The following is a 23,355-nucleotide window of genomic DNA, read 5'->3' on the forward strand; positions in this document are numbered from 1 at the left end:
TTAAGAATCAATATTTTTTATTTACTGCTTGGTAGTATAAAAGTTGTATATAAACTATTTTGTTAAAAATACATTTGATAAGCAAATTTAAGAAAAGCAGAATAATATGGCAATATGAATACCCCTACAAAATAGCAGTGTAGTGTTAAAGGCAATGAAACAGGCACAGTTTCTAAATCCTCTCTTACTTACGTAGCAATGCATAAATTCAATTCTTGCACAAATCAGATCTTATAATACCTTACATAATTACTTTATACAGGTAAACAATATTTTACATATCCAAAATCTTTCCATCCCTTTTATTCTATGTATTTTCAATGGAATCAAAATAGAAACTACTTTTAAAATAAGTAAAAAAAAACCTATTACTGTTTAAACTTTCTTCAATCCTTTTGCCATTTATTCACCATACTAACACATCATGTATCAAAATACAATATCAAGACAAACTGCCCTTTTTTTAGAAAAAGCTTTGAGGACAGTCTGTAACTCTGTATCTTCTTTCTGAAAATTATTTGAAAAATGCTGTTTTCTCCAATGCTTCCTTTTTCCAGTAATATTTTATGGTCATAGCTATCAATCTCTTGGAAACCGAAAGCTTATTACTACAACCAATACTAATTAAATCTTCTAGAAATATTCTTCACACAAATAATCATGTGAAGCTTAATGTGTGCCTGTAGATGAGGCTGGTGTTTATGTTGCATTTAAATATTGAAGAGATTTCACAAGCTGATTTTAAATTTATGGGAGCAGGGAGCAGTGCTCAACACTGAAGTTAGAGTCCCAGCCAAACAGTTATTCTGGGTTCTCAAGGACAGCCAATTATCTCTAAAAATATCCATATTGAAAAGAACAAGAAAACATTTATTATTTTCAAAGTTTGGGTGGGCAGTGGTGGGTTTTTTGGCAAATATAGCATCACAGATAAATACATATTGATAGGACCAGTCGGGATCTTGTGGATACACACAGAAGAAGACCATCAGCAGCACTTACTTGCAGCAAGAGTGAAAAAACTTGATGTTTCCTGACAAGACATGGGAGTAACTAATACACAAGCAAGAAGAGTCATTTTGTACACACTGATTGTTAACACTGCATACATAAATCGATGAAGAAACACAATTCTCAGATATGAAGGAGAAACACAATTTAGAGCTCTTGTATTAAAAAGATTGAAGGTATCAATTTAAAATAAACCCATTTCAAAAACATACACTAATTTTCCTTGAGTTCATAAAGCAGATTAAGTTATAGTTCTCAAAATATAGTGCAATCTCTACTAAAAAGCATTATATTAGAGCTTATATTCTTAGGCACTCAGAACAAATTATATGATTTTCTATTACACAGAAAAGTTTGCTGAAGTATTACAGAGATTTCTCTCCCCAGAACAAGTAACAGGACAAAGCTGAGATCATAAGAAGATACATAAAATTAGTATCACAATATCACGGTACTTTTAGCATTAAGTCACACTTAAAATATGAAAGGAGTAACATTGGCTTAAGATTTTATTGCCAATGAATACAACTACCCTCAGTCCAATAAAGCACTCTGAAGCACTTTAATATATATTCCATACATTTTTTAATGCCCAATATTCCATATCCTTATCTAAGGCTTGAAATATGCTGCCTTAACTTAATAAGGAACCTGTGGGTAAGAACAAAAAAAGAAAAGCAAAACTATTAGGAACTCTTCAAATATGAGTGAGCAGTTACAAGAAAAGAGAACACAAGGCCTTGAGGAAAGTAACCTCACCAAGAGCTCATCCAACTGCATACAAAAAGATGCTCTTCAGTCTATGTCAAGTAGTAAGGGAGAGGTATGGGTCTGGGGAACAACAATTTAATTTAACATCTGCATATAACTGAACCAGTCTCTACTTTGAGATACCCTGCACAGAGTTCAAGGGCTTATGTACTAAAGGCACACATGCAGATTTGGCTGACATAATTATGTACATTTTACTTGGCTACAAGCAGTTAGATTAAAAGAATAATTTCATATTTCAAAGGCTGGCTTTTACCTTCAGCAAACACTTGTCAATTTTGGAGCGGGCAAAACAGGAGAAGAAAAATCCAGATGGACCACTGGGGTGAACGCAGTTTATCCATGAGGTAATTGTATTACTCTTAATATTGAGCTCGTAAATGCTTGTCTAAATAAAAAAATGTTTAAGACTTGATAAAGCTTTTACCTTTCCTGTCCAAAAACTTGTATGTTTTCTTTCCAAGATGAAGCCATTCATTATGATGTCCACATAGCTCAACAGTATTTAAGTGTCTAAATCTCACTATTTTACTGGTCAAAAACCATTAAGTGTTTAACCTTGCAGGAATGACATCACAGAACTTGTAAAATGCTACATTGCCATAAATACATTTCCTTAAATAGTATGCATCTCTTGGGAGTTTTCAGTTTTCTCCAAAGTGCTTGCAATCTTCTTCTAAAAGTTCCACCTGTAAGAGAAGAAAACAATTCTAAAAATAAACCTAAATAGCAAAATTAGTTTTAGGATGGACACATCAATTAAAAAGTTAGCAGGTGCTCTGAAATGGAAAAAAAAAGCCACAACTGCATGAAGTAATTGCCATGCATTCCAAGTTTAGCATGTGAAATCATAAAGAGGAACTAAAAATTGAGCTAGTACTCTTGAAATGCATGAACAAACTGACAAATCACACCACAGTGTTAATCACTACAAATGGAAAATGTTACATAGCTTCAGTGTACCAGTACCAGTTTCTGTTTACCCAGTAGCTTAAAATGTCCAAGAGCTCAACTCTAAGTTTTGACTTCAATTATCAGCTGTGTATCTACTACTCATTTTATGTGTCATTAAGCATATTTGAAATAAAATTAACTGATGAAATGGAGTCTGCTGAGAACATGAACCTTGAAGACACAGGAGACATGCTACAACTTTCAGTGATGCAGCCAGCAAGACACTAGATAAGCTGAAACACTGTAGAGGTCGCTTCAGAACACGTCAGTTTAGGGGGAAAAAAACCCTGGACTTGAGAGTAGCAGTGAATGCAGGCAATCAGCAATGCTACTTCATTCAGGTACCGTCCAACTCAGGAATTCCACCTCATACAGGAACTCTCAGTAACAGGGGTTAAAGTCAACCACAAATCTACTGCCTCTGAGTGACAGAAAAACCTTTTCTGGAACCAGTTAAACACACATTTATGTCTGCCTTCTTCCTGAAGATCTAAGTCAAATTCCCCCAACCTATTATCTTTAATCAGAAATTTATTGACTAGAGGCACAAAATGCTGTTTATTTATTCAGTTTCAGTAAATTGGGCTACAATAATTTATTAGAAGTCTGAAATAAGTAGCTGAAGTAAAGGTGCAACTACTACCTGTTTACACATGAACAGCTTCTCGTGACAGTGGACAAAAACTGATCTAGAACCATGCTAGGGAACAGCATCATACCCTTTTACAAGCAAGATCTGTTTATTTTTTGTAGTGCAAATCAACCAGACCTGGCTAGTTTCCCAGATGATTTACAAAATAGCTCTGCTGGACTAGAGAGACCATTAAAATATTCAGCTGAACCATTTCTCTGCTATTAGAACATTTGTTTTCAGAAGGGGCAAAACTTTAATCCTAAGGGGAGGTTCTACGATAAAAAGCTGCCATAGATGGACAGTTTTTTTTATAGCTTTACTATCATATCTCTCTAGAGAACAGTTTATTTTTAAATTAAAGTAGTAATGGTTTAAATTTATAGAACTTTTAGGTAATTACAGGGAACAGTTTTTCTATTTAGGAGAGGAAAGAATAAATTAGAGAGAAAACTGGATTACAAAACATTTTGAGTGATTTCAAAATGATGGGGTTTTTTTAATCAAAGTGTACTTAAATTTATTTTCATATATGCCCTATTCTTTCTATTTCTCATGCTTAAAGAGAAGATAACTAGCTTGCCTTTAAGTACAAAACTCATATTATGAACAATCTGATGAGATTTTTGTATCTCCCACTAGAGATACAGAAAAGAAATAAAAATAGTCACAGAACTAACAAAACAATTAGCTGGGCAAGGAAATGCCAATCTAGTGAAGGAAGATGTTATCTCCTATTCCATTTAGCTAATATTGATTTTTAAAAAGGGAAGAAATAGAAACCACATCAACATAAAAAACCTTGAACACAGGGACATAATTCTGAATCAGAAAATAAGAGTACTTTTGCCTTTCACTGATATCTGTAGATCCTGCACAGATTTCAGTGCAACAGTGAAACAGCAGCCACTAGGCACCTGTGATTTGCCAAAATGTGCTACAGATCAAAAAGCGAAACACTGGCATAGACAAGCCTGGTCTTATAAATGTCCAGCAATAAAGATGCTTATTCCAATTTCTTAATTTTTGAAACCTGAGCTCCACTTCCTTGCAATTTAGCCTATCACTGTCTTCTTATTTACTGTGAAAAAAAAAATTACCTCATTACCCTCCATAACATTTTTATTATTTGGAAGCATACTACATCTCCAGGTTTCTCTTCCTCTACAACGTTTCAAAAAACCTGGGTACCACTTAGTGATGAGACATAGAGGCCAGACAACTACATTCTTCTTACTTCAACAGTCAAACTTGTGCTGCCAGTAAGGGCTGGGAGGAAGTATCCCACTGCATACCAGCTCTCTACTTTAACCTCAAGATACTCAAGGGCATTTGAGTCTTGTTGCTTTTCTAAACAGACACAATCTTCTCTTGTGCATTTCCCTCTTCCATTTGAGGTCACCAATAGTATGACGCAACACAATTTTATCCTCTCTCTCTGCATACAGAGAGTTTGGCACTGTGCATTTTGTTCACTTTCTCCAAGTCCAGTACCTTTACTATGTCACCCCAGAACCCTTCTTCCTCAAGGGTCAAGTCTGAATTTTGAATCACATTTGTTTAAAATCACCTTTCCCCTTCATATTATCCATAAGCATATCATCAAATAGAGGCAAACCATATTAACTTCCAGGATTTTTTCCCCCCAACATTCTAAACTGTAAAAAGAAAAAATAACACAATGAGGACTGCATTTCAAAACCATGCTAGGCATGTTTTTCACATGCTCAATAGAGTAACTCAAGCAATTCACTGAAGTTTAATGACTCACAAGAAAACCCCAAAGTCCAGGCTTAGTTAGATCCCTGTGAGATCAGCAGTTTCATGTGATTCCATTGCTATTAGTCAAAGCTCCACAGATCTATCAGAGAAGTATCTAGTAAGCAATCATCGTATACAAGCATGCAGTACAAAGCAGCAAGCATAAGAAAGCAGCTGTAGTTATTGAATAACTGTAGTTATTCCAGTGATACAACTGTCACCATAACTTGTTTGTTTTGGACAATTGCCACTAAATCTAAGCCATTGCCAAAATTTGTTTATTGCCAAAAAATTAATATGCAGACATTTTATCTGTTGGGCTAGTGATGCCACACCCACAAAAGCTATTTCAGCATCTACTCTAATTAAAAAGTCTGAATAAACAATTAGATAAGAATTCAGTGGATAAAATAGCCTTTCCTAATTTACCATTAACTGAGTGACCACATGTAATTTTTGCAGACTTGTGTAGAGAATTTTGAAATTGAAAGATGAGTTTTCACACTGAACTGATGCATTTTCAACTGTACTGATTACCTTCACATATTTCACAATATAATACTTGCAGTATGAGTTCCAAACGTTCAAATGTGTGATACCTGCCTTTACTCTAAGCTTCTCCTCTCTTGCATTTCCTGTTTTGCAGGCGTGGCAGGTGCTTCACTCACGTCCTGTTTCGCAGGCGTGGCAGGCATCTCACCATTGACACTCTCCACGCCACTAACGGACATCAAGCTTTTCCTCTCTTTGGAGTTTGATTTGTGATCCACTTTTGTGACTCGAAATCTGAGGTGAGCAAAAGAAAGTGCACTTGTATTTCCCCACAGACGAGTTAGATCATTCTCAGGAGCAACAGCATAGGCAGAAACAAATTTACAGGTCCTAAGAAAAAGATGTCAGAGCAAACACCTACATAGACGCTGCTGCACTTCAGAGCATCTTCCTTCCTATCACCTACATGTATTTCTAGTACTCACTACTGCTGAATCACACCTTGTGTTTTGAAGCAGAATCCACAGATTGCATACCACTTCTTAGAACAGTAATTTTCAAAGACAACTACAATCTAAGGTAGGCATTAAAAATAACAAAGAGAATGAAGTGGTTTCTATAGCTTCACACTTACTTGAGAAATACCAAATTTAGAAACAGAGATATTTATTAGTGTGCAATTCTTGTTTCTTTTTAGCCTGTATCAAATGAGCAAGAGCCTTAAATTTACACCCACAGTAAATCTCCATCTTTTTATATAGTTCTTAAAAAAAAAAGAAAATCACATTTACTTCTTCCAGATATAACTTCAGTCTAATAGTAACAGGGTCGTTAAAAAAAAAAAAAAATCCCTGACCTTATAAACAGAGCAGAATCAGTGGATATCTGATCCAACACTGGCCACTGTAGCATTCTAAGAGAAGTATACAACAAAATGACCTAAGCCTTACCTTCCCACGGAAAGGACTGTAACTTCTCCAATACGACTTCTTCTGTTCTCTTTAGATTTTTGAGCTGGCTTTATAAGGTGCCATCGTTTGTGACTACAGCGAGTACAAACATCCTTTTCCACCACTCCTCCAACAGTATGAAAGTGATGGGCTTTGCAGCTGTGTCTGAACGGAACAACACCTGGTGACAAAGGAGTCCCTGGACTCATTGGACTCTCAGGAGAGGTAGGAGACAATGGGCTGTAGGGAAAAGAAATAATGAAAATTTAATGTTTACTATAAAATACTATTTCTTAGAAAGGAAAAAGTATTAAATCCAACCTTCAGTTATGTCTAGTGAATAACTAGTTTTTACGGGAAAAATTTATTTGTGAGGATGTCTGGTTTACAGTTCCCTCCAATAGTGTATTCTTGCAATTAGAATCACTTTCACAAACTAATTCAGCTGCAGTCTTGTGGTTAAGGCAACTAACACAAAAGACAATTAAGAGTGGGGAAAAAATCAGCCTAAATAGAAGCGAACAGGTTACGTGATCTTATACTGATGAACACATTTAATAAGCTGATTACACTCACAAAAAAAGCTACCTTGGAAAACTACAGAAAGTATTTCAGAATTGTTACAGGATCTCAAGGAACTCTGAGAAGAGCACAGTCCCACAATATTGAAAGGAGGCAAAACTAAAATGTGTACCACAACGACAAGAGGAAACAACATCATTCAGTTTCAAGGGAAAGAAATAAAATGTTAAGTACCTAGAAAGAAAATAGAAAAAGCAGTACAACCTCCAAAAGAGGTTGAGATTAACTAATCGAATCAATCTGATTTTCCTTGAAAACAGAATAACAAACAGCATAGATAGAAACCAGTTGTACTTTTTTTGGACTTCAGCATCAATTTTAACATAGTCTTGTAACACAGCAGGTCAGAGATCATGAAAGGTGAAATAACTGTAGAGTAAGGCAGCACACTTTGTAAAAAAGGTTAAAAATATATACAGAAAGTAATATTTGGAAGTTGCTGTGAAACTGCAAAGACATTATAAATGTGGGGGTTTTGGTCCTTTAGTGCTTTAAATTCAGTGCTTTAAATAATTCACTGGGTAACAAAATAGAAGAATAAAGTACCCATAGACTTTGGGTCACCCATAGAAACTGTAGAGATCAAAATAAGAAATTAGAATGATAAGAAGAGAACATGCATACAAAAGCAACACATACACAAATCTTACTAAAAATACTGGATGTATTGCAGTAAGGACAACACAAATTCTCAGTGTTTTAGCAGAAAGTCTTTACCTAAACCTAGACTAAAAAGCAACAAGGCAGATGATCATTCTTCAGAAAAAGAGGCTCATGAGCTGAACATGAAACATTAACAACGTTCTTGCTTAAAAAGGACAAAACAGTGGAAATAACAGAAGTATAACTTGTGAACCTAAATTTACATTACTCAGCATTAATCATGCCAGATCTGATCCTACCATGCAGGTTTAAAAATGTTGTTTCAAGAAATACAAACAAACTGCAGAGACTCCAAAGGGGAACAGAAAGAACAAATTAAAGAAGTAAAACATGCCAGAGAAGACTGGGAGTTATTTGGGTGCTTATTTTCAAAATAAAAATATTGACAAGAAATATTTATTTGGTCTCCAACTATGTAAGAAAATGATATTAAAGAAAATAAAAGTAGTTTAATATCTGAAGCAAAGACAGAACTAATGGCTTCAAGTGAGAGATATGTAGATTTTACTCAGCCATAACTATTTCTATAATTAGGAAGTTTCATAGTGCACTGAACTTGCAAAGAAATACAGAGGATTTCTACTTGATTACAAAAGCTTCAGGAATATCTGTCAGATTCTGTAAGAGCAATCATTTTCCCTCCTATTTACTCTTCATATTTTAATTCACCACTGAAACTATAGTCTAAAATGCCCAAGATAACATTACACATGCCTATGCAAAAATTCAAATAAATATCTCTACAGAACCATAGACATTTAAAAATATCTATACTTGAGAAGAAATCCCTTTGGAAAGTCAAGGTTTTTTCAATAACCAAGCCTCTCACCATTAGAATAGGTGTTCAATGGTTGTATACTTAACTCTTTGTTTTGCTGAAACTATATACTCCTACTTCTTTTATAGGTGACACAATACTACTTAAACTTCCATCTCCTCTGCCTTGAGTATGAACACAAGGTTATATATGAAGAGTATTGAGAATCTAGAAATAGCTAAAAGTACCCATGTACAGATACAAACACTTTTACCCATATGATGCATCTACAAGTTTTTTTACACATACAAAGCACCTAAGGCAGAGATGCTTTCTCTACATAATTATCTGTACAGGTGTGCAGTGAAAAATCTTAAGAGGTAGGTCAATCAATGTCTGTTATCAAAATTATAAAGAAAAAAGTAAACCAAAAGCAGACACAGAAAAAGATGTCTTGTAAGTTAACACCTATACAAATGAAATGAGTGCTGTTCTGCTCTTTGAAGCCACAGTAGCTTTGGACTAAGCCACCTTGTACGTAACTTCACCCCAAAGTAAAGCAGTATTTGCAGCATCTGTAAATCTTTAGCCCAAAATGCAGTAAAACTGTATCATGCACCTAGAACACAGAACGAGAAAAGCCAGTCACTAACCCAGGGTATATGTTAAAATGTAAGGACTCAAACACAACAGAAAATCAAGGTATTATCCTCGTAGCTGGTAACTCAAGCAAGCAATGTAGTCTTAGAAGTGTTCAGGAAGCAAAGTCCTTTGAAAGCATATGCTTTTAGTTGCCTCAGGAAACATGCATTAAAATGAGGAGTAATTACCTTTCAGGTTCAAAGACACTGCTATCTGCTACCATGGCCTTTAACACATCAGCATTTGCTGCAATGAGAATAAACAGAACTCTTCAAAAGTGAACGGTTCTAACTTTAGAAAAAAAAACAAAACCAAAATTAAAGTTCCTCAAAGAAATGTAATTTAAAAGAAAGATGATTGCATTACATATCTCCAAAAATCACAAAAGAAAACTGCAGAGAAAAAGAGCTAATATAAGTCTATGGGTAATCTTAACATAAACTACTAAAATTGCAGTTCAGTTCATATTGCACTCAAAGCTCTACCCCAATGCAAGCCATGAAACACAGCCATCTACAAGATCTCTGAATCACCTCACACATTTAACCCAACTTCAGATTAAAAACATCAATTTAACAGAGTCCTACAAAATGCAAATTCATTATCAGCTAAGAACTATTAATCACTCACTTCCTATCAAAACACATGATTTACCTAATCCCAATCTCAAGGAAAAATACACAAGCTCTAAGCACTAATAGTCGAAAAAAAACCCAAACAACAAAACCCAAAAATCACCACATGCAAACCCTAAACCATTGCTTTTCCAGAGGACTAGTTTTCATTCAGAGGTAACTCAAAGCCAGTTCAATGTTCAGAACTCTGATTTATACAAATGTAAAATCAAAAGGCTGAAGGCTCTTGTCCTATAAAAACATCCAGTCTCCTAAACATTCCTTCCTACATTCTGAACTAACCAAGCATACCATGGGGTGCTTAACTATGATTTTGTTTTCCCAGCCACGTATTCCTCTTAATCCTTTACTTTGCACACACATGCAGACAACATGTACAGAATTCAACATTAGTGCTATATACCCAATTGTCTCAATTATGCCAAGCATCTCATCAGGCAAGAGCTGCAAGAATCACTTCAGGACAAGAAGTTTAATCTAGTCAAAACATAAAATTTCCACCGGCTTTAAACGCTGCCACTAAGCACCATTGAGCTTTTGTTTCACAAACAAAGCAAAAGGCTGAATAAAAAAGACCCAAATACATAAACAGTTAAAATATCTGGAAATGCATGACCTGAATTTACCATACAAAACAATTTTCAAGTAAGCAAGAAAATTCCCTATTGTCCTTGAAGTTACTGCCTTGTAAAGACAATTTCAAAGAGCTAAGAATGAACAAACTGGTTATTAAATGAAAGCACATGAACATACCATACATATGACTACCTGAAAAACATATTTGTTATAGAACACCATCACAAGGGCTGCTAACTTCAATGGCACAATACTATACCTTCATTTTTCATGATGTAGTTAACAATTTGTCCCACAGTGTCACTATTCTCATGTATAGTTTCATTCATTTCTGTGCAAAGAAATAAATATGTTGTCAGTATTTTGGCCTTATGAATCAAGAACTGAACTATTTTAAAAATAAATAATGATAAAAAAGTCACAACCAAAACAGAACACACACCAAAAGAAACTACACTTTTAAAAAGAGGCAAGATGTGTTGTCACGATGGAGGGAAATCTTAGCTAAGACTTTATCATCCTTATTCAGTAAAAACTATGAACACAGGTTTATCATCTTTACATTAGCCCAAACAAATTCAGCTAAGAATTAATTATGCTCAGTGTTTTCACAAACATACTTCAAAATTCCTTCTCTAGCTAGTAAGGAGGAGACAAATAAGAGAGCAGTATTTCTAATCCTAACAACAGGGAGGGAAAAAAAAACCAAACCAAAATGTTAAACTGCCGCATATCACTATTCTAAAACAGGTACTATGAGCTTTCAGTATGAGGATTCAATTTAAGATTTTCACCACCTTTACAAGGACATAACAACTGATTCATTAAAAAAAACCTGAAAACTTTTGAAACAGAATGCACCCATTAACAATATTAAAAGCTCCCCTAGAATAATCTGCAAAGACTGAAGAAGATCACTGGGGAACTAAAACAATGAAGAGGCAAAGCTGTGCCCTTCCCTAATAATTGCTATAATGCTTTATTTAAAAAAATGGGGTTGAGGCAAGTTTGATAGGCTAGACTCTAAATTCCTCTCTTATGTAGTAAATTAGGCACTTCCTGACCTCTGTGCCCACACTTCATCTTAATACCTGCAACTCTGCAATGTAATTTAGAGGCAGCTCCTTCCTGCCACTGAGACACAGGGGATGTCCCCGTTTCACTACCTCTCCCCTGTTGCAGTCAGGGAAACAAACAGATCAGATAGCTCCACTCACTGCACAGCTGCCCCAGGCAGTTAATGCTTAAGAACACACTGACACATCATTACTGCACCACATGGGTCTACCCTTACCACAGAGCTACTGTAATCTGCACTCATTATGAACCTACTGAAAGAAATTAATTAGGAGAAAGGAAGAAGAGTATTTACAAGTGACTTTTGTTTTTACTTACATTTTACAAATGCTGTACCATGTTACTATAGGCCTTCCCACCTGGTAACACCCTTTTTTTCCCCAAGTAAGAATAGATGGGAATAAGGAACAATAAAAACAAGGGCACAAATGAACAAACATTAGGATAAAAACAAAGGCATTTTTAAGGAAAATTTATAAGCAGCATTACATAAAACAGAATAAAGACATTCAGTCCAAAGGCTTGGTTTTATAAAGAGAAGGGAGAAGAGAATGACAGCACAACAGGAACAAATTAAGATTGCAAAACATAAAACTAAGATTTTAAGCTTTAAATGGAAGCTTTGTGCCACTTCTCAGCTAGCACTATGTACAGCAATACTTAGTTGTTAACAGCATGTAGAATACAGAAAAATGATCTGGTGACTCCATCTGTGGAGCTGCAAACAAATATAGGGATACTCTGATCCCTCTGTAAGCTTTTACTTAATGTTAGTAGACTTGCATGGGAAAAGCGGAAGACGCCTGGATTTGACTGGCAGTGATCAAATCCCATGTGATGTGTCTTAACAAAAATATTGTTCTTAATACTGCTTTGATGTCAAATATAGACACAGAAATGACAGAAATCTCACAATAAATTATTTCATACTAGTAGCAATGTACAGAAATAGGAATTTGTTTATTAGACTTGATTACCTATTTTTTCATCAATTTTTTCTTCTTCTAGTTCTTCAGCTTCTGTTGTACAACGGTATCCTTTTTTCTTAAGGATATGACAGATAAGGATCCCCAAGAGACCCATGATGAAGAAAACAGGAACCAAAGCAAAGGCAATATACTCTAGGTGCTCAGCCTTGCCATCATTGCCATCCATTTTAGTTGTCAAAGTAGTTGTCTGTAAGCCATGGCTTGACAAAACCCACGGAACCTCTCCATCTATGTAAATCAATAAACAAATGTATCACTATACACTGTAAATCACTTGAAAGAATTCAGAAAATTACAAGCATGACCAAATCCCCACAGTACCTTCTGCAATGGAGAGGAAAACACATACTCTACTGGCTGAAACTTACACCAGAAACAGCAGATATTCCCTCTTCATCAAACAATTACAAACATCTAACATCCAAAAAGCCTGTGTGATATTTCTTCAATGTAACAGTGAAGAACCAACCATATTGTAGCCTGACAGGCTTGTTATCACAAATAGAGGCCTCACATATTTCACAGAAGAATAACACTACCATTGCTCATTGTTCAGATCAGCGAGGAAAATGCTATACCATTCCTCCAGTCCAAAGTTCACGCAAAATTACCAGTAAAATGTGGATCCTTTCCTAATATGAGAATAAATACAGGATTTAATATTGACCCTTGCATAGAAAAATTATCAGGTGTGAAAGAAATAGCCTTGATTTTTATTTTTGACAGTGGGAATTCTCAAAACAAAGAGCATCCACCCCCTACTCATCAGAATAAGGTGGGCTTATTTTTTGTTTGTCTGAGATCTGGAAATCATCTTGTATTTAAACTTGAAATAGGACATGAAATACTTCTTTTTGCTTGCAACGAATTTAAGCTGAAGCATTTTCACACACTATATCCACAACTGAGCACTTTTGTTTCATTTAAGTTCTGAATTTCACAGATGTAAACTCCATGTTATAAAGTGAGATTCTGATCTATCAAAAGTATAGAATATTTACATCAGAAGGAACACTTGAAGTTCATCAGTCCAAATGCTGCTAAAAGCAGCACTGATTAGATCAGATTTTGCAGGTGAGCTCCATCCAGATGATGAACATTCCACATTTCTGGACAATCTCTTCAATATTAACACACTTTTAGGTCCAATACACACAAAGAAACTAAAACCACAGTACCTTCTCCCATATCAAAATATAAAAAGTTCAACAGCTCAGATAAATCCAAAACGACATGTTGCATACTCAAAACCTTTGCAAACCCTGAGAGCTTATACACATTACCCACCCCATATAATAAAGGCTTAAACATTATTATCCCCAACCTACATTTCTACCTTCTATTCTTCTCCTCCACTCCAGCTGAAAACAATTTTTTTGAGTAGGAAATAATGACAACCAGGAAGTGTTTGGTTTTAATCCATCTATTTCAAGATATTTCCCATCTACTTGTATTGAAATGGACAAGGAAATTCACCATTGTTCCATTAATCAAACTGGCTGAAGAATAGAAGAATTAGTAGAAAACCATTAACATCACAGGGACTCTTTCACAAATGTCCAGAGTAATAATCCTTTCCTTTCAAAAACAAAAAAATGGAAGCCTCCAAAAGTTTGCAGAAGGAGCGTTATTCCACAAACATCTCCTGCACTGGCTGCATAACTACGTTGCATTTGAGAAACACCAGTAAGGTGACAGAAAAGAGAAGTTTGGTATTTATCCTAGTTTTCTTTATTCCTCTAGAAACAGTAAACCTTTCATTTTAAAATATTTCTGAATTTTTCACAACAGTCTTGAATTGTCAGTTGGGTAGTATGCAATACACAAGACTTGCTCAAAGTGAAAACAATGAAAATTATTTGAAATAACAACTGATAAACCCCAATTAGCAACAAGAAAAAAAAAAAGATGTATTAAGCATATTGCTAAAATAATTTCCTAGGAAATAGTAGAAATGCAGAAAAATTGAAAGAAGTGCAAACAAATTACTGAACAGATCTCAAAATGAAATGTTAACACAGAATCTCAGGATATTTGCTTTGGACAAAACCAGATGGTCTAGTTTGTTCCCAAAACCAAAAGAGAAAGCTATTCACTTTTAGGAGGCCAGCAGTCCTACAGATGAATGTACATAGAATTTACCAACAATTAACCTCCAGAAGCCTTAACATATGCCTGAGTAGGACAATTGAAAAATATCTACAATTGAACACTTTAAGGTTGCAGTTGTTTTATACTGCAAGGAAACAAATGAAAGGAAAGGGTAAAGGATACAATCAAGTAACTGAGAAAACTGATCTTACATGCAATTTACTTGCATTCTAAGAATTTATAATTCATGCTTTAATATACTAAAATATAATTTTTTTCCCTAACTCATCAGGTAGCAACAGCTACAAAGTACTCCAGTTAATCAATAAAAGTAGTTTCATTTACTAGGCAGGAGAAAAGCCATCACACCAGAGAAGTATCACCTGTATGACTACAACATCTCAGAATCTAGGAAATCCAACTGAAACAGTATACATCACAAGCTCTTAAGGGTATTAATAAATAAGCACCTTTCATGTTCAAATATAAGACAACAACAGGCAGATGGATTTTGTTGCACTGTACTGATTTAAAGAATGAATGGGAAACACCTCCCTACTATCCATATCCACTTGCTTGTCAAGCTATTTTGTGGAAGGGTCATAAAATTAATTCAGCTCAACCTTCTGGGTTCTCTGCCTCTCTTTGTGGCCAAGAGTGGCATGGACTGCTCAAAGAAATATCTATTTTCTCCATAGCCATGGCAGGCAATTCCCACCAAACCTAGAAAGCAAGGGGGCCTTATAACATGGCTAGAGGTCCATGCCTCAGGCTTTTCACGTCACAGTTCACTGCAATTCCTCCAGATCCAAAGTGGCTTCAGGAGGTCCCTTCCCATTCAGTTCTCTAGTACCCTACTCGCTGTGCTCCTGACAGACTGTAACCCTGAAAACAGTTTTAAACTGGATTACTGAGATAACCAGGTTTCAAGAAACAAGGCCACAAAAAGTCTTTAGTTTTTAAGCAGTCATTTTACTGAATCAGCATAGCCTGAGGTTTGGCAAACTCCTCTGTTAAGACAATCCACTGACTGAGTATGCTGAAGTGGGGAAAAAACAATGAGCAAGGATAGACAAGTACATCTAGAACAAACATCCCAGAGTAATTGTAGTAACATGGAGCCACAGGTTCAGAAGTATGTTCAAAAGGAAAGGGCAGTAGCATTAATTATGTGCAGACAATTTTTAAATGTGAGGGCAGTGCTCAAGGCCAGGATGAATAAGGCCTTGAGAAACCTGGGCTAGTGGGAGGTAGTTCAAGGAGGGCTGGGACTGAACGATCTTTAAGGTCCCCTCCAATCCTCAATATTCTATTATTCTATTAAAAGAAAGTATAATGTCCAACATAATTATTTTTAAATCATCAACTTGAAATCCCGTCAGTTTGACACAGCCACTGAAAACATAGATACCATTAAACACCATCAACACCCTCCAAAAGAACAAATTGTGCCTATGCTTCCTCCAAAAGGAGAGTTGTGCTTATACTGGCACTTTTTTTACCGACAGAAGAATGTTGAAAAAATTGTAATTTATCAACTGAATACCCTGTAACATATATTAGTCTATTAATAGGGTTAAGGTTTACAGAGGTTTTGAACTATGAAGGAAAACATACTTAGAAGTATTTTTTTCATTTAAAAATTCATTAGATTAATATGGATATTTCAACATACCAGATTATTTACCTAGGCCTACGTGACTTTTCTTTGGTTGTAATTAGATACCTAAAAATTCAACAAGAAACAAACATTACTAGTAAAACACTGTATCAATAACATTTCTAAAAAACACGTTATTTACACAAAATCCAGAAACTGCTTGATGCCATTTTGTTCAGACACAAAAATTCATGAAAAGCAAAGCAAAAATATCCTAGAAGAAATTAACTTAGCTTAATCAAATACTTGGTGCTGTGTAACCTTACAAGCAGAGCAAAACACACAGCTTTCATTATTAAACACCCTACACAGTCTGCCCTCAAAACCCTCAGCAATTATGCCATAATGCAAAGCCAAGCCTTGAGGACCTAAACAAGCAATACATTTTACATCCCAAGTCACAGCTACATCATTCATTGTACATTCCCTATTCCCTTTCCCAGAGGCACATTATGCTTCTATCAGACTGCTGACAGCTCACCTCAGTCTCGTGATGCATGGTGGTGCTTCTCAATGGTTTTAATCAGGCCATAGCAATCTTCCTTGACTTGAGACAATTCATAAAAGAACTGATTTGTTTCAGTGCTTTGCTCTCCTGGCATTTTTATACAGCAGTCATTGTTTACCAGTTTACATATGAAACTTACTTGAAGATGTGATCTAAATGAAATTATTTAGAAGTGATATTCAGCACCCTTAGTGATACTTAAGCTGTAAAAAATAAATTGCACTAATGCTACTAATTCAGATCCCATGTACTCATTTGCTTAAAAATTAATATATGCCAAGTACTGAAGTTGAATATTGCCTGCCCTTACTTCATCCTTACCTAAGATGTAAAATATAAAGATAGTCAACCTCAGACAAGTCTTTTGGTTCTAATCACTGTTACTCAGATACAAAGGTAGTGTTCTTCCACCTCAGCAATTGCTCAAGACAAATTACAGCACCTTCAGGAAACAGAATATAAGAGGAAAAAAGTTAGCAGATAAGTGGAAAAATATTTCATGCTTCATTAAATTGCAATTTTTACATGATATAGACAAAATTTTCATAAAGCACATAATAAATTTCTAGAAATGTTTAATCTTAATCCTATCTTGCCTAAAGTACAACTCAAGATTCTTGAAAAACAAATCCTTTTAATAACCAGGATCAAAACAGTTTAGTTCTTATATTAGCAACAGACAACTCAGCATTAAAATAATGTACTGTTTTTCTAAATCTCCTATACTAAATCTAAGTAGGATCTACACCCATCTGATTACTTTAAGCACATCCCACTTGTTTTTGTGTTGTTTAATTTAGAGGAATGGCTCATAAACAACAATGTAATCTTCTCTCTGCTCTACTGGTAAAAAATCCTATTTAGTTACTCTGGATTTTGCCCTTTATGCCCATGCCATTTACCTTTTATGGCATGCCTTTTAAAAAGGTTTGTTTACATGTTATGAATTTGGTTATTTGAGCAATCTACCTGCAAAAAAAAGTACATATATATTCACTATCTTCTTGTCCATGAAGTTTAAGGAGTTACAGGATTATATTTCCTGCTTTTAGGCATGAAAATGAAACATAGATATCAATCTCACAATATACAAACTATTGTTGACCTTAATGCTAATTCATATTTAAACAAATTAAATATGATCACATATAACCTATTTAAGTACAACAAAATGAAATATTATGGTTTGGCACATTATCTGCTCAAATATCTAAGCTAAGCACAGCTGGAAAACATGCCTTAGTAGCAATATAAGCTTAGGCATTTCTCCCCCTCCTCACCATTAATAGGCCAGTCTACCCATCTGCAGAAAAAAGGGCCATCACTTAGGGTTCAAAAAAATCAGACAGAACATTGTTTGTATGGGTGGGTTTTGGTTCTTTTTGGGGCTTTTCTGGTGCTTTGTCTTTTCCTTTCTTTCGTACCTGGATCACTCGTGGGTCAATTCACCCCACAGACCTACACACTGCTGCTAAAAGCTTTGCTTAAGCCTCCTGTGGCAATGCCACAAGGAGAAATGGCAAGGCAGTCTGTGAACCCAGCTCCCCCTGCAAGAGACACCTGATGATGATACTTAGTGCTTCATCCTCTCCTGGCTCTAGAGGAAGTGTATTTTTAACTACATTAAACACTAACAACACTTCCTACCTCCAGGACAGATAGCAAAGGTGGATGGATCATAGAATGATTTGGATTGGAAAGGACTTTAAGGACTATGTAATCCCAACCCTGTCACCATTGGCTAGGACACCTTCACTGGATCAGACTGCTCTATCTGGATGTCCTCTTTCATTTACAGCATTCATTTTAAGTATCATTTAACGTAAAACTTCTTTCATGTTAAATTACATGCTTTTAAATTCAGGCATAAAAATAAAAACTCCTTTTTTGTTAGCTCAATTTCCTAAATACACACTAAATACCTTAATCTCAAGAATTTAAGAAACTATCTTTACTTTGAAACACTTGAGTTTTAGTGAAGTCATTTCAATGCCAGCTTGTATATCCTAGCATATCCCCTCCTGGATATTTCCTTAAAAGAAAAGAAGGTCTAAATGAGTTGTATTCTTTCATTCAGTACCTTCAACTTACTCACAGATACAGCATTCTATTAGAGCCACAGTAGAGGTTTCTATTATCAAGTCAAATTTAATTTTTTTTAGATTCTTAATTCAGGTGCTTAGCAGGGAAATCATTTAGGTAAATCATTTAATCTGATGGTAATCATGTATTCATTTAATACATGTCTTTAATTATTTTACCAATAGTAAATTTAACAAGAGTTTGATGCAACTTCAAAATAAATATATTTTTTACAAGTTATCTGATTCAAATAGTATTTATCTATTCTGGACACTACAGTCAAATTGTTTTTGCAAAACTAAGCAGATAAAATTACTAGCAATTTCAATCACAAGACAAAATATACCACTGCCCAAAACACACACACACAAAAAAAATTAGGGAACAGTAGGGCTTCTCTGCCTTACTAGTCAGGTGGTAGCTACAGAAGAGAGCACACAAACTATAAAAGTCAGTAAAGAAAAGGTTAAAAAAAGTTTATTTTCTAGAGAAAAAAAAAACCTCTTAAGTGACGAAAACCTATTCCCTACCACTTGCTTTGTCTATTGTTCAAGGAAATTGTACTTCGGGGAATATGCTTCAAGTGAATAACAAAGGAAAGCCAGCTATCATCGAAGAAGAACATTCAACACATTTGTGAATTCCACTTAACTTCTAGCTTCCTTGTAGCAATCAGAACCTACAACCAGAAGTGAAATAAGCAGGAAGTGAGATGACAAAAAGGAAGCCACATGATGAAGGAACATACTGACAACTAATAACACAATGCCAACTGCCTTAGAGGTTAAGCAGGGCTGATTAAGAATTTCTGTTAAGAACAGACTTCAAAGCCTTCATAGGATTTGTCAAAAGCTGTATCTCAAGGAAGTGAGCAGAAGGATCAGCCAAGTTTCCTTAAAGCTCATTCTAATAGATGCACCTACCTAGTGAACACAGTAAGATCCAGGCAGCAAGTCTCAGGCATGATCTGAGACACCAAACAGCATCCATGGAACTCAGCATTGGGTTCACAACCATAAAACACCAAGCTTTTCAGAGTAACTCAGGCCAGAGCCTGCTAGGAGTTCTTACACTAGAGACAAAATCTCTGGCTCACCAAAGTCACTACAAAAATTCTGACTGTAGGCAAACTTTGCAGGAGGTCTGGAAAGAGAGCTTTCTACTCTGAGAGGCAAGTCTCCACCCTGACAAGATCTTTACTAATGCCATTTTTTTTTTCTGAATTACACATTCTATCAACACATTCAGTAAATTGTCTGCAGAAAGTTTTAGACTGGCTTCTTTGAAAGCCTGAGGGTAGGGTGGGGATTCAAAAATGAGGTGTCTGCAATGTAAGGTAGGTTCTACTCACAGCAAAAGAAAATATAGCTAAAAGTATTACTGTATAATGTATATAAGACGCAACAATTTTGAGTGCTGAAATAATTGCAATAAGTATTGCAATTCCCTCACAGCCAGAGAGAGCTTGTTAAGAACCAACAGGGAAGACCAAACCTAGTCAACCATAAGTCACCACACCATGAAGGCATCTGACATTACTTCAATGAGAATTAAAAATAACAGTATATAGAGCAGTTTTGTCTTGCTGAGAAAGGGAAAAATTTAAATATAAAGGGAAGTAAGATTTAGCCTGTTCTCTGTGCAACACAGTATGTGGTTGATAATGCTGCATTAACACAGAGACAAAAAGCTTATGGTTCACTGTTTACTAGTACTAAATTGCAGTGCTTATGGTGTAATTGCTTTGGTCACTACTTGAGCAGCATATAGCTCCCACAGCAAAAATACACAGAACTGGTGCATTACATTTGCATTTCTGTTGGAAATTTTTCCTCAAACTTCAGTTTTCAAATACAACACACTCTGCAAACAGCTACAGTACATTTAATAAAGCACATCTCACCAGTATGGCTGTTAAAAAGCAATGAAATAAAATCCTTCCTGGACACATCACCTATTTAGTACTACTGCATATCACTGGTTAAATTCACAAGTACAATCAGCATCTAGTGAGCACCACTAAATCAATGCCATCAAGCACATTGTATCAATGAATTTATGCAAGCTAACAACAATCCTCACTAGTTTACAGGAGTCAAAAATCAATTTTAACCCAAACCAAAGTATCTCTTATGTGAAGAGGTACACTGTGATCTTGAGCTACTGCAGATACATTGGCAGAAAGTATTTGGAAAACTCTGAGAAGAAAATTCTTTCACAGATTTTGCCTCTCTTGCTAGACTTGTCAATTTTTTAGCCTGCGTAAGTACAATCCTAGTCACCTAAGCACCTGACTAAATTGCTGCTGTAGTTATTAAATCCACAAATGCACATAGCATACCAAGAGTTCTCCACCCGCCTTCAAGTTCAATAAAGCAATCCTGAATATAAACTTTTGTAAAAAGTCAGTATAAACCTACATATACACATACTTTAATTTACTAAAACATCTGTTTACAGCCTCTTCAAGATACCACTAGTAGGTAAACTGTGTAGTAATGACAGCATGTACAAACATGCAGTAACTCCCTGAAGTAACAGCCAAAGAGCAAACTGGTTTTTATGTGTTAACAAAAAAAAAAAAAAAAAAAAAAAAAAAACCCACAAACATATATATATGTTCCTGATCAAGAAGAGAAATCCACAATTTCTCTCCTCCTCATAGTTTGCACAGAAAACCTCAGGTCCTCAGATAGCAGCCACCAGGCAACATAAATCTGAAATTCAGGGTGCCTAGTGGTACTTATTTTTTCCCACTCTCCTGAAGCACCTTGCCTGCACCAAGTAATATACAAATATAGAAAAGCAACGCCACAAAGACAAGAAACATTTCTGGATTTATTCCTTGCTAGTAAGCAGGCCATCTTAACTGTTTCCACTAAGTTGAAAGTTTACTCACAAACAAGCTGGTTCACTGTTACTTATGTCATACCACTCAAAGGTAATACAGCTGATCAAGCTGAAAGTGGAAATGAGCATCAATTTTTAATACAAGTGTTTGAGCATCATAGACAATGCACAAAAAAAGCGCACTTCAGACTACACAGGCAACAAATTCGGTTTTGAGATTATTAGTAGCACAATAGTTGTGGTTAGACATAAACAAAGAAAATGTCATTTTAAACTAACTTCCTCTGGTGACTGTATGTGTGCAAGGGCTCTTCAGAGTTCTCAAGGGTTATAGTCAACTTTTCATTTCCAAAACCTAAACACTAAGCCAAGCTTAAGCTCACAAATGAGGATAAAACAGAAACAATGCTTTAATGCACGTCTATCTTAACAGCCATCCGATTCCAGTTAAAGTGAATCAGCTACGAGGAGTTGTCAGACTCGAGCTCGTACAGCTCATTATAGTTTTTCGTAGCTTTTTTTTTTTTTCTTTTTGACCCTCGCCACTGCTGGCCATAACCTCCTACATCACCAAGCCGGGCTGTCGCGACAGTAAGCACCGCGCGATCGCTGAGCGCACTCGCAGCCCGCCCGAGCAGCGCCCGCGCCGAGCGCCCCCGCCGCGCTCCGCTGACAGGCGGGAGAAGCTTCAGCCGCTGCCGCCGCGGAGCCTCGACCTCTTCCCAGCCCGCTCCCCCGGGCCGCCCGGGGCTAGGGCGGAGGGGAACGCGCCTCTGCCTTGCCGCTCTCCTCCCTCGTTCCCCGCGGGGACTAGAACGCCGGGGACCCCGAGGAAACCGCTTCGGGCCCCGGCAAAGCAGCGGGCTCAGCCTAGACATCCGAGCGGCGAGTGAGGCCGTACTGCCCAGCGAGGTCACAGCCCGCGGAGCGGTACAAGGGCGGCCGGCGGGGAACGAGGGGGTCGCGGACTGAAGCGTCCCACCGCGGCGAAGGACCGAGGCCGCAGCGACCCACCGAGAGCGGAGCTGTTGCTCAGCCCGTCAGCCATCAGGCGCAGCGATGGCGCAGTCGGCGGGATCCCGCCGGTCGCTGCCGGAGCCATTCTCGACGCCTTGCCCGCGTTGGCAGCGGGGCCGCAGCCGCCCTGCCCGGCTCGGCCCGGCCCAGCGGCGGCGGGACGCGCCCTGCCCGCACGGCGCCTGCGCGGGGCCGCCGGCCCGGGGCGGTGCTGCCCTGCAGCGCCCGCCCTGCTGGAGCCGCTGTGGGGAAGCGGGCACTCGGGCTGCTTGTGGTCGGTTTTACCGGGGCTCGAAGGCGTTTGTGGTACGCTCCTGTGGGGCTTACCCGAAGGCGCCCCACACTTAAGTTTAGTATTACAGCTCCCAGACGTGATTTCCTAAGCCCGACAACCGCAACGCTGGGGTGCAGCGAGGGGCCAAGATGGGCCCGGGGCATCGTGTCCTAGAGGGCCCGGGGTGACTCCTTGACCCGGTTTGCGTGGCGTTGGTCGTGTGCCACAATGGCTCCCGGGTGCCCGGGGTGACTCCTTGACCCGGTTTGCGTGGCGTTGGTCGTGTGCCACAGTGGCTCCCGAGTGCCCGGGGTGACTCCTTGACCCGGTTTGCGTGGCGTTGGTCGTGTGCCACAATGGCTCCCGAGTGCCCGGGGTGACT

The 23,355-nt window shown here is 37.2% G+C and overlaps 1 protein-coding gene across 2 annotated transcripts; it reads right to left on the minus strand.

Annotated features, from left to right (window-relative positions):
- Nucleotides 1–22,863, minus strand: RELL1 (RELT like 1). 2 transcript variants are annotated; one of them, XM_068188858.1, is made up of 8 exons: nucleotides 22,697–22,788; nucleotides 17,072–17,192; nucleotides 12,480–12,719; nucleotides 10,685–10,756; nucleotides 9,403–9,460; nucleotides 6,571–6,810; nucleotides 5,728–5,914; nucleotides 1–2,471 (listed from the first exon to the last, which is right to left on the minus strand). In XM_068188858.1, the coding sequence occupies exons 3-7, from the start codon at nucleotides 12,655–12,657 to the stop codon at nucleotides 5,734–5,736; spliced, it is 729 nt and encodes a 242-aa protein (XP_068044959.1). In that variant the 5' UTR covers nucleotides 12,658–12,719; nucleotides 17,072–17,192; nucleotides 22,697–22,788; the 3' UTR covers nucleotides 1–2,471; nucleotides 5,728–5,733. The 2 variants fall into 2 exon arrangements, with proteins under 2 accessions (XP_068044959.1, XP_068044958.1); XM_068188857.1 differs by lacking the exon at nucleotides 17,072–17,192 and having other exon boundaries at nucleotides 22,697–22,863.
- Nucleotides 22,864–23,355: the final 492 nt, after the last annotated feature.

Source organism: Anomalospiza imberbis, chromosome 4 (assembly GCF_031753505.1).
Source record: "Anomalospiza imberbis isolate Cuckoo-Finch-1a 21T00152 chromosome 4, ASM3175350v1, whole genome shotgun sequence".
In the NCBI taxonomy this organism is placed as follows: domain Eukaryota; kingdom Metazoa; phylum Chordata; class Aves; order Passeriformes; family Viduidae; genus Anomalospiza; species Anomalospiza imberbis.

Excerpts from the sequence above, each read along its gene's own strand:
- RELL1 (XM_068188857.1), bottom strand. The coding sequence starts at position 22,784 with ATGGCTCCGGCAGCGACCGGCGGGATCCCGCCGACTGCGCCATCGCTG. Across the intron at positions 10,757-12,479 it reads AAAAATTGATGAAAAAATAG|AAATGAATGAAACTATACAT; the intron begins GTAATCAAGTCT and ends TTCTTTGCACAG. Across the intron at positions 9,461-10,684 it reads CTACATCATGAAAAATGAAG|CAAATGCTGATGTGTTAAAG; the intron begins GTATAGTATTGT and ends TTCTCATTGCAG.